Source organism: Hyperolius riggenbachi, chromosome 1, assembly GCF_040937935.1.
Source record: "Hyperolius riggenbachi isolate aHypRig1 chromosome 1, aHypRig1.pri, whole genome shotgun sequence".
NCBI lineage: Eukaryota > Metazoa > Chordata > Amphibia > Anura > Hyperoliidae > Hyperolius > Hyperolius riggenbachi.
Window position 1 is genome coordinate 662,335,941 of NC_090646.1, and position 15,260 is coordinate 662,351,200.

The 15,260-nt window shown below is 45.9% G+C and overlaps 1 protein-coding gene across 1 annotated transcript in view; it reads right to left on the reverse strand.

Moving 5' to 3' along the window:
* Positions 1–15,260, reverse strand: part of LOC137560938 (von Willebrand factor A domain-containing protein 5A-like) — a 178,610-nt gene that overhangs the window by 109,616 nt on the left and 53,734 nt on the right. The window contains exons 10-13 of the mRNA XM_068272130.1: positions 10,497–10,585; positions 9,699–9,843; positions 5,204–5,283; positions 1,165–1,276 (exon numbers count right to left, since the gene is read on the reverse strand). Of these exons, the coding sequence (XP_068128231.1) occupies positions 1,165–1,276; positions 5,204–5,283; positions 9,699–9,843; positions 10,497–10,585 (426 nt within the window). The remainder of the gene's footprint in view (positions 1–1,164; positions 1,277–5,203; positions 5,284–9,698; positions 9,844–10,496; positions 10,586–15,260) is intronic.

Consider the following 15,260-nt stretch of genomic DNA (forward strand, 5'->3'; position numbering starts at 1 on the left):
ATCCCTCCCACATCAGCTGTCACACACGGATTGCTATTAGACTAAGAGGGCCACAGGGCCCACAACCTCCCCAACACCTTAATATCTAGTTATCTGGCTTGCAGTCACTGCTATGTATCCCCTTTTCTTATTTCTTTCTGCTTCATACACAATTAGGAATGACAGCTGAATGAATTGCCCACTTTTTCTAACCCTCAATGACCAAGTCTGTGAGCTTTGGGGTCTTTAGCATCAATGATTTGTATATTCCCATAGAAATTAAACACATCAGATTGGCTGTTTGTGGCTGTGCCCCTCTCCAGCATTTGAACCCCAGTCACCCAATGACTAACTGTAACAGGTTTGAGGCATCTGCTATTACCAGTGTAAAAATGGCAGCAATTTAAATATTCTCCTTGAAAATCAAAAGGTGAATTTTGATTGGCTGTTGTAGGCTCCACCCACTTCCCTGAACATTAATCTCAGTCACCCAGTGGCCAGCTGGGCAAAGTTTGAGAATCCTGCCATAAACAGTGATGAAGGGCTGCAGTCTACATTTTCCCAGTGAAATTTGTTTTTGGCTCCGCCCACTTTTTGTAACCTGGACATACAGTCACTCAATGACTAAGTTTGTGAGCTTTGGGGTCCTTGGCGTCAATAATTTGTATTTTCCCAAGAAATGAAACTGTTCGTGGCTCTTTCCCATTTTCTGAATTTGAACCCCAATAACTAACTGTACCAGGTGCCATTAACAGTGCAAGAATGGCAGCAATTTTAATATTCCCTTTGAAAATCAATAGGTGATTTTGATTGGCTTTTTTAGGCTCCACCCACTTTTCTGAATATTAATCCCAGGGCACGTCCCCTGGGAGGAACGTACATGCTGAGTCACAGCCGCAGGGGTGCTGGGGATGCTGCTGCAGAAATTGGAAGAGGAAGCTTCCTGCAGCAGCCCGGTGCTGCCTGAGCTCTCGCTGGAACCATTAGCAGGTAAGAGAGTTACACCCACATAACCAAACCCCACACCAACACAGATTGATCCCATGATCCCACATAGATGTCATTATGCAGCCATTGGATACTACCGGGTTACTCATATAACATGTATTTTTAGACAGTGGCTTACTATGTAAGAATGTATTTTAGTTAGTGTTCCACGTGTTTCCATTCGTGGACTTATCTCACCTTGGGCTGCATGTGGTCTTTCTCGGAGATAAACTCGGCTGTTATACCTTCTGCCCGGGCCATGTGAATGAAATATGAGCCAGTTCCTTCACCAATCTGGAATGTGAAAAACCTGCCAGGGAAGAACAAGAAGAATTACATTTATTGAAACGCCAAGAAGACCTGCCACCCGAATGCATTCGAATGCAGGAAAATGTGACCTGTGACATGATGACATTGAAAGACATTACATGTACGGCGATCTCAATTTCCGGAAAACAGGATTTGGACATGAATTATAATTACTATAGTAAGTGTGTATAGTACAGTTGTCCCCAGTATAGGTTGCCAGCTATAGGTGGCCCCAGTATAGGTAGTCAGGTATAGCTTTCCCTTAAATAGGTAGCCAGCTATAGGTTCCCCCAGTATAGATAGTCAAGTATAGGTAGCCAGGCAGGGCCGGCCCGCCCATGAGGCGGGGTGAAACTTTTGCCTCAGGCGGCACTTCTGGGGGGGCGGCACCCGCCCATCCGTGTGTGTGGGGGGGCCGCCCGAGCTGGAGGGGATAGCGGGCAGGAAGGGGGTATTGGGCCTAGCGGCGGGGAGGGGGGTCGGACCCCCCCCTCCCTCGCCTGGGTCCCCCGTCCTCCGCTCCCCTCCAGCTTTAAAAGTGACGTCGCTGGCTGCAGCTAGCTACATTGTAAGAGGCAACGGGCAGGGATCACTCACCTCTTCCTCGTTCCAGCCCGAGCCTGCGCTCCACAGACGTCACTTCCTGCTATGCCGCAGCCAGCGACGTCACTTTTAAAGCTGGAGGAGAGCGGAGGACGGGGGACCCAGGCGAGGGAGGGGGGGGTCCGACCCCCCTCCCCGCCGCTAGGCCCAATACCCCCTTCCTGCCCGCTATCCCCTCCAGCTCAGGCGGCCCCCCCCACACACACGGCTTGGGGGGGGGGGGGAGGGGCGGCGATTTTTTTTTTAAGATCGCCTCAGGCGGCAAAAAGTCCAGGGCCGGGCCTGTAGCCAGGTATAGTTGCCCCAAAATAGGTAGCCAGCTATAGGTGCCCCCAGTATAGATAGCCAAGTATAGGTGCCTCCTGAATAGGTTAGCCAGGTATAGTTGCTACCTATACTGGGGGCAACTATAAAAAACAGAAAAACACACTATTTCTCCATGTATATCCATTATAGCTTTACAATAAACAGTGCTAACTATAAGTTAAACCCACAAATTTAATTTGCTTATTCATCCTGGTTATAACAACGTTTAGATTATGTTCCTTACACAATGTATGGTGACAATATTGTTTTTGGAAATAAAGGTGTTTTTTGTTTTCTCATTGTATAATATTGATAATTAGTAATATACCCTCATGGCATACATATTTAAAAATCCAAGTTCCTAAGGTAACAATACAGTATATGTTGTTTCTTCCATATTCTGTCACTTTGTTTTAATTTTATAAGTCTTTTATTTTGGTACAGAATGTGCAAAAATGTAATTGCCTTTGTTTCACTTTGTGACTAAAAAGAATACACAAGATATGGGCCTCAACCCTAAAACCCTCTAAACTCTGTTCTACTGCTTATCACGGTTTAAATATTACCACACATGTCTCTTGTAGTTTTGCTAAAACGTTCTCAAATTTGATCATGATTTTGAAAATGACTTTTTTATGTTGGATTGAGTTTGTCCGTACCTATTTTTTGTGTGACGTGTGTCCAGCTGCAAGACCCACCAAAATGTATTCTACAACTCGTCATGGTTCAAATGATGTGTGCCTCACTTAGTAGCAAACTGATGGTGCACTCTCCACAAATACACTGGACGTTTATAAACGTCCAGTTGTCATTAAGTGGTTCAAAGATCTGCTACTTACCCGGGGCTTCCTCCAGCCCCATAAGCACCGCCGCGTCCCACGCCGTTCTCCCGAATGCCTCCGTTCTTCTGCTAGCGGTCCCGGTAACTGGCCCTTCTGCACATGCGCATAAGAGCCCAACTGGCGCGGCTAAGCCAGTTACCGGGACCGCAAGCAGAAGAACAGAGGCACTAGGGAGGACAGCGTGGGACGCGGCAGTACTTATGGGGCTTAAGGAAGCCCCGGGTAAGTAGCAACTCTTTTAATGATCTCACCTCTGATTTACTTTAAAGAGACTCTGAAGCGAGAATATTTCCAGCTTTTTACCTGCTATTATGTTTAAGCCGCATGAGGAGAAGTGAAACACTGCGCTGCCACGGCAAAATGAGGGCTTTATGCCCCCCAAATCCTGGGGCAAACATCCATGACTTTCAAAGTTGTGGATTTTGCTGCCCGGGGAGGCAGAGCTTTGAGCTGTAGCTCTGCCTCTAATGCTTCAGGAGTGGATGAATAATAATTGGCTAAAACTTAATGCTGACAAAACTGAGGTTCTTGTTATCGAGGGCCAGGGCTCAACAGCAAAGCAGCTCCAGTCTCAACCAACACCGCTAAGGATAGGGAGCTCAGACCTGAACAACTCAGACTGTGTGCGCAGCCTGGGAGTACTGATTGATGGGAAATTAAGCTTCAGGAATCAAATCTCAGCTGTTGTGAAACATTCCTTCTTTCACCTAAGGAATATTGCAAGGATTAAACACCTAATTCCTTCAGAGGATCTTCCAACCCTAGTTCATGCCTTCGTCACATCAAAGTTAGACTACTGCAACGTCCTCTACACAGGCCTGCATAAGAAAGACTTACGCCGCCTGCAATTAGTACAGAATACCGCCGCAAGGCTGATAACGTGCCAACCCCGCCATTGCCACATAACACCAACCCTGAGCTCACTCCACTGGCTACCGATAAAATGGAGAATTCTGTTTAAGATTGGCTTACTGACATTCAAATCCTTGCACAATCTGGGCCCTGGATACCTGAAGGACTTGTTGCAACTACATCACACCCCCCACAATCTTAGATCAAAAGGATGTAACACCTTGGTCACCCCCAGAGTCCACCTCAAAACCTTTGGAGACAGAGCCTTTTGTCATGCTGCCCCTACACTTTGGAACTCCCTGCCACACCCAATCAGGACAGCCCCATCCCTGGAAGCATTTAAGTCTAAACTGAAAACCTACCTTTTCAGTCTGGCATTCATGAACATCTGACTATCTCCTCTGTAACACAACCCAGCCTGAAACCCTGTATTAATCTGAGACACAGCTATGCGCTTTGAGTCCTATGGGAGAAAAGCGCTTTACAAATGTTATTGTATTGTATTATTGTACGCCCGTATCTCTGCCTCTCCCCGCCCCTCTCTGTGAAGGAAGATTGAGAGGGGCGGGAGAGGCGGCGATTGACTTCATTAGAGGCAGAGCTACATCGCTAAGCTCTGCCTCTTTCAGGAAGCGCTCCCTGGATCTTAACCCGGGGATTTGGGGGTATAAAGCCCTCATTTTGCTGCGGGAATGTGGCGTTTCACATCTCCTTATATGGCTTAAACAAAATAGCAGGTAAAAAGCTGGATTCATTTTCGCTTCAGACTCTCTTTAACCTCTTGAGGACCGCAGTGGTAAACACCCCAAAAGACCAGGCCTTTTTTCTGTTAATTGGCCACTGCAGCTTTAAGGCCAAGCTGCTGGCCCGCACAACACAGCACACAAGTAATTCCCCCCCCCCCCCCCCTTTTTTTCCCCACCAACAGAGCTCTCTGTTGGTGGGGTTAAATATTTATGTTGGTTTTTTTTATATTCTTTTTGATATTTTTTACTATATATCTTTTTTTTTTTTTTTTTTATAACCCCCCCCTCCCCCCCCAGCCAGCCAATCCTGGCGATCGGCTGTCATAGGCTTCCGCCTATGAGAGCCGATCGCTCTCTTCTGCCCCAGGGGGACAGCCGTGTCACATGCTGATTGCAGCGCTGTACGAACTGCAAAGCATGAGTAGGAAAGAGCTCACCTGCTGCCAAACTATAAGCAGGAAGTGAGTTCTAAGGAGTCTGAGGAGTGAGACTTCACAGAGGCAAAGTGAAGGTACGCGGCTATGATTGCTGTAGAATTTAACCCGTAAAAAAAAGAAGGGGTGGGGTTTTTATATTTACTGATGCTTATGAGCATTCTTCTGAACTTCTGCAATCACTTGCTTGTCGTTCTCAACTCCTACACTTGTGAAGAGGAAGATCTAAGGAGGACACAGAGAAGAGGACAGGCGCGTCATAGCAACTATTTGCTCGCAAAATCACAACAAACACAATAAATACGTAACCCCTAAACCTCTCGGGGGCCGCACTGTTCTGGACCCCTTAAAAAGGAACTTGAGGTGTGAGACCTATGGAGGCTGCCATATTTAATTCCTTTAAACAATACCAGTTGCCTGGCAGTCCTGCTGATTTTCCTGGTCAGTAGGGTCTAAATCGCACACCTGAAACAAGCATGCAGCTAATCTTGTCACATTAGTCATAGATATCTGATACAAGTGTACCTGAGATGGCAAAATACAAATACTTTATACCCAGACTGGCGCGACTCTGGTAATCTGGCTCAGTCGCGGCAGTCTGCATATAAAATATTTGTATTTTGCCCTCTCGGGTACACTTTAAGCCATAGACCTTGAACAAGCATGCAGATCAGATATCTATGACTAATGTGACAAGATTATCTGCATGCCTGTTTCAGGTGTGTGATTTAGACCCTACTAGCCAGAAAGATCAGCAGGACAGCCGCGCAACTGGTTTTGCTTAAAAGGAATTAAAGATGGCAGCCTCTATAGGTCTCACACCTCGGGTTTCTTTAAGGCTGGTTTCACAGTGGCACGTTAAAGTTCCACGTTACAGCAGCCAGTAACGCAGCCTAACTCACAGCAAGGATAAATCAATATGCTTGTTCACAGTGCACACGTTGCATCACATAGTAACGCAGCACGTTTAAACAAAGTGCTGCATGCTGTACGTTATACTAGGCTAAGCCACGTTAGACTGCTTGCACATGCTCAGTAATGCTGGAGGAGGAGGTCTCCCCTCCTCCTCTGCGGCCAGCCACATGGCTAATTAATATTCACTGCACTGTGGTGACTCCTGGTAGGTTTGTAGTGTTGTCCAGATCATGAATGAATCGTTCATTTGATCCGGATCTTTTTGTGAGTCGAATCATCCGGATTATCACAATGAAAGATTCGGTTCACAGGATGTCTGTCTGGAAGAAACAGGAACATACAGAATGTACAGTGCAGGGAAAGTCCTGTCCTGCTAGTCATTTCACCCAGTCTGCTTCCCTAGTAAAATGATTCAAATGATTTGGTTCAAAGATCCGGATCTTTTCAATGATCCTATTCAAATGATCCGAATCCTTAAAAAGATCCGGACTTCCTATCACTAACTTGGAGCGGCTGTTTTGAGAGCTGCATAACACAGCTCAATCTGACGTCCTACTTCAACACCACCACGCGTTGCGTTAGGGGCACGTTATGCGACCATAACGACCCCTAAAACGCAACGTATTGGTGGGAAAGTAGCCTAAAAGTGGTCTGAAACGCTGACATAACATTCAATAAAAATGTGTTTTCCTACTTTTTATCACTCATAGTTATCATATTTGCTTTTGTGCATAAGTAATATTGTCTGTTTACAAATCTTCCAAAGTGTAGTTTATCCTGCCCTGAAACCTGCCATTGCATTTTAATCAAACTGCTTTTTATTATATATTAACATCTTCTAATGAGCTTTTCTGATCTGTTTGTGTGCTTGAAGCACAGAGAGCTTCACAGAGAGCTCCTTTTCACTTGTTACACTGTGTTTACACACATGTATCAACATTGGAATGCAAACAAATATACTGTTATCTCCAGTTTAGATGCAGATTTGAAGCTGAAGACAAAGTGCTTTGTTTAACAATTTCAGTGATATTCTGCTGAAATTTTTTTTGGGATAGTAACTTTCAAGCTGTGAGGAATCTTTTAGAGCAAAGTAGACATGCTGGCTTTCAGATCACTTTAAGGGAATACAAAAAATAAAAATTAGAGGCAGAGGGTCAGCAGGACAGCCAGGCAATGTGCATTATTTAAAAGTAAAATAAACAGGTCAGCCTCCATATCTCTCTCACCTCAGGTTCCCTTTAAAGACCAGAGCGAACACTTTGACTGGCTCAGTGATCACAGAGTCAGAAGCCAATGTGATTGGCTCCTTACCGGGGCATGGAGCTCAGCTGTCATCAGGTAAAAGCTATGTCCTAGTCAGAGACTGGTTTTACCTCACTAAGGCCGGTTCTAGCTACAATGAGGCCCTGGGGCAAAAGTAACTTGGGCGGCCCCCCGACGTTCCCATTACCAACCAAATCACCCCCAGGGCCCCTGAGTTGACTGCCAGGCCCGATTCAATTCACCCATCACACAATATCATTAGGTGTCCATCAAATGTCCCCTAAAAAGCATTTTTGGGGTTCCCATTGTTCATTTCCTCCTATTCCTATTTTGGGGCGCCTCAAATGCGGTTGATAGACCACAACGGCACTTTTATTTGGCCGGGGTAGTGGGCGTGGTCCCACGAGGTGCGTTGCCTGTGCTTATTCTTTAATTAAACTTCCTTACCTAAAGTGAGTTTGTCGTCTGTGAGATAAGCCACCTCATCTTTTTTATTTTATCGATTTTAGAGTGTTTTATATACATTGGGTGCCTCTTTACCTTCTTCTGTGCCTTACTCCCTCCGCCATTCTTGGAGGGGAGCCTTGCGCGCCTGAACCAGGGTGGAATTCCACCACCTATGGTAATCAAGGTACGCAGGATCTTTTTGCTAAGAGAGCGACCAGACGCAGGACTGCTGGTATATCTGAGTGGAGTCAGGTTTAAGACACTCCACCTGCTTGAAGCGGTCGGTTGCCCCTTGTGCAACCCACCTTTGTGATTACCCTTTTTTAGAAGTATTTCTTTAAATACTCATTACTTGTGACGTACTACACCATTTGGGCTCCCGTTGTCTTTGTGTTTTTTCCCCTCCAGTACTGCACACTATTTAATGTAAACACACAGCATCCCCGCCGTCTTGGGTCACCCTAGCTGGAGGGGAGGAGTGGCACCTTGGACTCTGGGGCAATTGCCCCCTTTGCCTCTATGGAAGCGCCGGCTCTGTACCTCACGTTGTCCCACAAAGGTTAAAGGACAACTATCAAAGTTACTAACTAAAATTCTAAATGCCACATATATTTCCAGTAATTACTAGCAAATAGCAATACAACTGCTTTTTTTCATCGTTTCATTGGTGTGAAGGAAAAATGACAGAGAACAATTCTCCCTGTGGGCATTTCTATGGAGGACTGTGTCCAGCACATCCAGCATACAGAGACAGTCCTCACTAGCAGTAAAACTGTACTGGAATCAGGGCTGGATTTGTACTCTGTACTCCCAAAGGCCACAGTCAGCAGCCGCCCATCTTCAGTCTAGGTAGCCAGATGACCCCCCAAGTATAGGTAGCTAGAGAACCCTTCTCCCTCCCTCCAGTATAGGTAGCCCATTGACCCTAACCTCTAGTATAGACAGTCAGATGACCTCTTGGCTTAAATCTGGCCCTGATTGGAATCTCTTTAGAATGATAGAAAGCAGAAATATAGCTTCAAATAGTGTGTACATAACTCATCATCAGCTGCAGCTCAGTGTGTGTCTCTCTCTGCCTGGCAGTGTAAAGTAGGCAGAGCCAGGAGGAGGAGCTCATTGTGAATGGGGAGGGGGGGGGGGGCATCCATGATCAGGAATACAGTAAGCCCCCATCTCTTCAGATCCTTCTCTGTATCTAAAAAAAAATCCCTCAGCTATTCTCATATAACCTGTGATAAAGCAGTGTGTGTAAGTAGGGCAGAAACAAACAGTAAATCATTCCTCTGTGAATAGTGACAGAGAAGTGAAACCTATCTATATAGTCCCCCCCCCCCCCCCCCCCCAGTTGCTGACACACGTTATTACAACAGTTTATAAACAAAAGCATTTTTTTCACACAAGCAGTGCTGAGAGACCTCTGAAAGGCATTTTAGTGTTACTAAAGACAAAGACAAACACTTATATAGCGCTTTTCTCCTGGCGGACTCAAAGCGCCAGAGCTGCAGCCACTAGGACGCGCTCTATAGGCAGTAGCAGTGTTAGGGAGTCTTGCCTAAGGTCTCCTGCTGAATAGGTGCTGGCTTACTGAACAGGCAGAGCCAAGATTCGAACCCAGATCTCCTGTGTCAGAGGCAGAGCCCTTAACCATTACACCATCCAGTCACTCTAAATAAGTGCTGGCTTACTGAACGGGAAGAGCAAATATATTAACCCTGGTCTCCTGTGTCGGAGGCAGAGCCCTTAACAAGTACACTATCCAGCCACTGAGGGGTTCAGTGATAGACATTCGGACCACCGAAGGAGACTGCTATGATCATAAAGTGGAGGCAGTCCCAACTTGAAGCCACTATTTTTTGTTGTTGGTGGCTTTAATGGAGCAATTGTGCTCCTTTTATACACTTCTAACCCTAGGAGCATGTCTTCAGAGGTTGCCACAGAAGTCCTCATCTTTCTGGTCCGCTCACTAAGCCTCACTCTGAGATACCCAACAGCAGAGAGTCTACAGCCTTGCTTACCTGCCGTGGATGGCTGGCTATCACAGGAGTTTTGAAGATTTTCTTGAGGTGCTTAAGAATTTCTCCTCTACCAAGGTTGGCTTCAATCATTTTGACCTTCTTCATTGCCTCTTCCCTGGACTCCTGGGTGAACTCAACACTTTTTCTTGGGGAAGACAGAGAACACAAATAACACAGAGTTACCTATGCCGGGTTTTGTTAGGATTTACGGGACCTATCCCACAGAGCGTTTGGACTCCCCACATGATATCATTACTGGAGCTTCAAGGAGTTTTAGTGAGTATCTACAAGTTTGGGGAAGGTCTGTTACAAGCCGGCGGGGGTTAGGATTACCCGGAGAAGATGACCAGGAACAAAAAGAATAATATTTAATACCATGGTAAGCATTTGTCAGAGTTTTGCCGGATTCATAAACACGTACGGAATACGCCAAATATTTACTAACTTCACTAGCATTGATGCCCTGTGGCTGAAATCCCTATTAAACCTCCCGAAATCCCTGGGTTGAGATTTGGGCAGTGCTTCCTAGTTGAGGCAGAGCTTTGGACTGTAGCTACTTCAGTCAATCGGCATTGATCGCTGCCTCTCCCCGCCCCTCTCTTCTTTCACTGAGAGGGGCGGTGGGAGAGGCGGCGATTAGCGCTGATTGATGAAAATGAAGGCAGAACTACAGCCCAAAGCTCTGCCTCCCCCAGCAGCAAAATCCACGACGGCACAGATTCCCTCCTATTTCAATACCAACAACACAATATGGCGTCACTTAGGCCAACTGCTAACAACCAAGCATGCACTACTCACGGGAAGAAAGACTCCAAGTGGGAGCCAAACCCATAAATGTTGAAATAGCACCCGAGGGGTAAATTCTTCAGTAGAAGAACCAGCATCTCCTGGAAAAAAGAGGACATTCAAATATGTGACTGAAGGAGTCAGAAGAATCACCAACTACAGACAGGTATCGAAATTACGAAAATATCGTGTTGTTCAGAAAAAAAAAAAAAAATACAAACATGCCACAAGGTCCACTTTATAATGTAAGAGGATATGAGAGGAGAAAAACATAGGGCTTGATTCACTAGCCGGCGCTAAGTGTTAGCGCCGGTGTGAAAAGCCCTTTTTGGCCACTAGTCTGTGCAAAGCTACTTTGCGCACGGCCCCGTGCACTGCGCTCGCAGCGCGGGTGCGCCGATATTAGTGCACAGTGCGACAATAACGTTGCACCCGCTGGTCCATAAAAGTCGCACCCGATGCAACAAAAATGACGCATCGGGTGCCCCTGAAGTGGTGCATCATAGAGCTGCTTAACGGGCACCCGATGCGCCATTTTCGTCGCATCGGGTGCAACTTTTAAGCACTAGCAATGCGCACTATTATCCGCACTGCGCGTACAGTGAGCGGGATTATTTCAACTGTGTGGGTGCAAACCACCTAACGCCGTGGTTTGCGCCCACTAACACTTAGGGCACACTAACCGGCCCAGCGCCGGTTAGTGAATTAAGCCCCTAGAGTCTTAAAGCAGCGGGGTCAGCCATACTATTCCAGGAAAACAAAACATATATGAGTATATAAATATCTGTTCTACTTACACATATATGGTACTGTCCACATTTTGATTTCAGTAAAGGTGGGTACACACGTCAGATAAAAGTCTTTGGAAAATGAAAGATCACAGACCAATTTTACCCCCTTCCATGTAGTATGAGAGCCATACTCTACACTCTACACCGTCTATTCTATGGAGCTGAACTCCCCATCAGATAGAAATCTTTGCAAGATGCTGCACACACAGATGCTGTACACATTCAACAGATCAGTAACTGCAAAAGATCAATCCCTGCAAAAGATCCATTCCTGCAAAATGCATTCATAGTCTATGAGATCTGCAGATCCCATACACACCTTGTTTAATGGACATTCATCTGCAGATCAGACAATTATCTGCCGATCTGAAGATCCAACCTGGTGGATCTGATCTACAGATAATTGTCCGTTAAACAAGGTGTGTATGATGATCTGCAGATATCATAGACTATGAATGCATTTTGCAGAAACTGATTTTTTGCAGATACTGATCTGTTGCAGATACTGATCTGTTGCATGTGTACAGCATCTGTGTGTGCAGCATCTTTGTGTGCAGCATCTTGCAAAGATTTTTATCTGATGGGGAGTGCAGCTCCATAGAATAGACTGTGTAGAGTATGGCTCTCATACTACATGGAAGGGGGTAACATTGGTCTGTGATCTGTCATTTTCCAAAGACTTTTATCTGACGTGTGTACCCACCTTTAGTTTTATAAAGTAAATAGGTTCCTGACACTTTCCATTTTCATTCCTTCTGACTGAAGCCAACCCTGGTGTAATGTCCTCCCTTAGGACTGGTGCCCACCAAAAGCGCTTCTGAGCACTTTTAACAACGCTAGTGCTTTGAACAGTGCTAGGCTAATGTATTTGAATGGGATGGATCACACCAGAGCAATTTTCTCCCAAACGCAAACGCGGGACCTGCAGCATTTCTGCGCTTTTCTGAGAATCAGCCTCAATGTTACATATAGGAAAGTGGAAAATCGCTCTGAAAAGCGCTAGAACAGAGTGATTTTCCAAGTGTTTTTGTTACAGAAGCTGTTCAGTTTCAGCTCTACTGTAACGCTCCAAAAATATCTAGGCGTGATTATAAAATTGCTAGGCACATGCCTGAAAAATCACTTCAAAAAGCGCTGAGCTTTTGCGATTATGCTAAAGCTTTTTGGTGTGCACTGGTCCTAACTCTTTTTTTTTTCCTTCCAGAAACTGCACCATCATATCTTGCTTGCTTTGTAAACACATATTAGCACAGCATAGATCGTATTTCAGCAGCTTCTCTCTTCTCAGTATCGTGTCACACTGAACTGCCCTCAGCCAATCAGTAAGCAGCAGGAATGTGGTAGGGGAGAAGAGCCAGACTGAATGAGATACGATTTATAACAGCAGAAGCATTTAAGATTAAATTGGAATGCTTGCAATGCAGGGTCAGGTTGCAGGCTGCATAGTAAACACAGGACAGTGGGTAAATGGAATTTGATTTTTTTGGCTGACAATCCCACTTTAAGAATAAGGTGACCCCGTGACTACAAAATAGACTATCTAGCATAGCTGCATGATAGGCGGAGCTAGGGCAATAACCTTTCTGTGCAAGTACTCCCTTGTTTGGATCATTATCTATCCAAAGAAAAATATGGTGGCCTCACTTGGACACCTTTTCTTGTCTTCAAAGACATTTCACCACTCCTACAGCACAACGTCATCACATCTGTAGAGTGAAGGAGATTTCTGGGCATTTTATTGGTTCTGGTAAGCCACTTAATTCCACCAAAAGTCTAGCTATTGGACATCATGATATATAGACGTTAATAGTTTAACCCCCTTGGCGTTATGATTCTTTCTGGATTTTAGGGTCTAAAAGTGGTACAATTTTTTTGCACCCTCTCAGACCCTAAAACCTGGAAAAAAATCATGCTGCCCGGGAGATCTGGAAAGCCCCAGTAATCACTCACCTCCCTGGGCTCCAGCGCTGCAGTTAGGCCTCCATCCTCCGGGTGGCGCTGCAACTCTAAAGTGAGATTGACGACAGCCGGCGATCTCACCAGGAGGAAGCAGAGCCCCGGAGGAGAGGAAGAAGAATGCCAGCAGATGTCGGGATTCCCGGGAGGTATGTAGAAACGCTCCCGCTGCATCTGCATAGAGCATCCGGCAGCTACCCCGAGCTGAGGTCGGGATTACCGCTCTGAGCTGCGATTTTCCGCCCCGACCCTAGCTCGGGATTACCGCCAAGGAGGTTGAAGAGACTCGGAAGTCTCTTTTTTTACCTGATTTTGTCATATAATCCACTTATGCATTAATGCCTAAGTGGAATCGCCGCATACCTGCGGCAGATGAGTGATTTATTACTGAGAAATCGACCTGCAAAGTTCTATGATCGTGCTGCCCTGGGGAGGCAGAGCCACCCTGGAGAGGCAGAGGCAGAGCTTTGAGCTGTAGCTCTTCCTCTCCGCATTCAATCTCCGCCTCCTCCCCACCCCTCTCAGTGAAAGAAGACTGAGAGGGGCGGTGAGAGGCGGCGATCAGCAGAGATTGACTGCGGAGGAGGCAGAGCTACAGCACTAAGCTCTGCCTCTTTCAGGAAGTAAAGACCTGTAAGCCCAGGAGCTCTGCAGGGCTATTTCTCTGTAATAAATCCCTCATCTGCCACGAGGATGTGGCGATTCAACTTGGGCATTCATGCTGAAGAGGATTTTATAACAAAATCAGGTTAAAAAAAAGAGGAATGAAAAATCTTTGCTCCCACGCCGCCGCCCTACTCTGCTCGCAGCTCCGGTACCGGGTCCCTGCACTTTCGTCAGTCGGCTCCAGTCTGACGTAAGAGAAGTGCGCTCTTTGCGTATCTCTCCAGCGTAGAGGGCGCACGTCTCTGGTGTAGACTCGCCCTGACTGACGGAAGTGAGGGGACCCGGTAACGGCGATGCGAGCAGAGTAGGGCGGCGGCGTGGGAGCGATCAGAGCGTATGGGGCTGGAGGAAGCCCCAGGTATGTATAAAACGTTTTGCTTAGTTCATCTCTGATCCCCCTTCAGTGTAAAAGGGGCCTAAATAGGAAGTAAAAAATGACTTCCTTATTTAAAAAGAGAGTCATCTAGAGTCTCCTTAGCAAAGGATGCTGTCAGATGCCCAAGGAAGGTAGCGGGACATGGGCGCTATGGAATATATATATATATATTTACCATGGTGTACCAGCTCTCAACAGTAAATTTTCTAGCCAAAGTCCAGAAAGATTCAAAATTCAAAAAAATTCAAAAAATGTATTGTTCTATGAACAGCTGTGTTGGTGTAGGGCAGCCACAGACAGATGTCACCTTGAAATTATCAGGCATCTCACGGGCCATCTCTTTTTGGCATTAAATCTTTACTATATAAAAGTACTAGCTGATTGCCCGGCGTTGCCCGGGTATGTATTTGGCTGGTTTCGGCTCCACCCACTTTTTCTAACCCAAACACACAATTACTCAATGACCAAGTTTGTGAGCTTTGCGGTCTTTGGTATCAATAATTTGCATTGAAATGAAAAAATCTGATTGGCTGTTTGTGGCTCCATACCCTTTTCTGAATTTGAACACCAGTCATCCAATAACCAACTGTACCAGGTTTGAGGCCTGTGCCATTAACAGTGCAAGAATGGCAGCAATTAAATATTCCCCTTGAAAAGCAATAGGTGAAGTTTTATTCACTTTTGTAGGCTCCACCCACTTTTTTAAATATTAATCCCAGTCACCCAGTGACCAACTGTGCAAAGTTTAAAAACCCTACCATTAACAGTGTAAAAATGGCTGCAGTTTACATTTTCCCAGTGAAATTTGTATTTGTCTCCACCCACTGATGACCCGGCGTTGCCCGTGCATGTATTTGACTGGTGTTGGCTCCGCCCACTTTCTAACCCTAACGCACAAACACTCAATGACCAAGTTTGTGAGCTTTGGGGACCTTCCAAAATCTCAGTCACCCAATAAGCAACTGTGCAAAGTTTGAGAACCCTGCC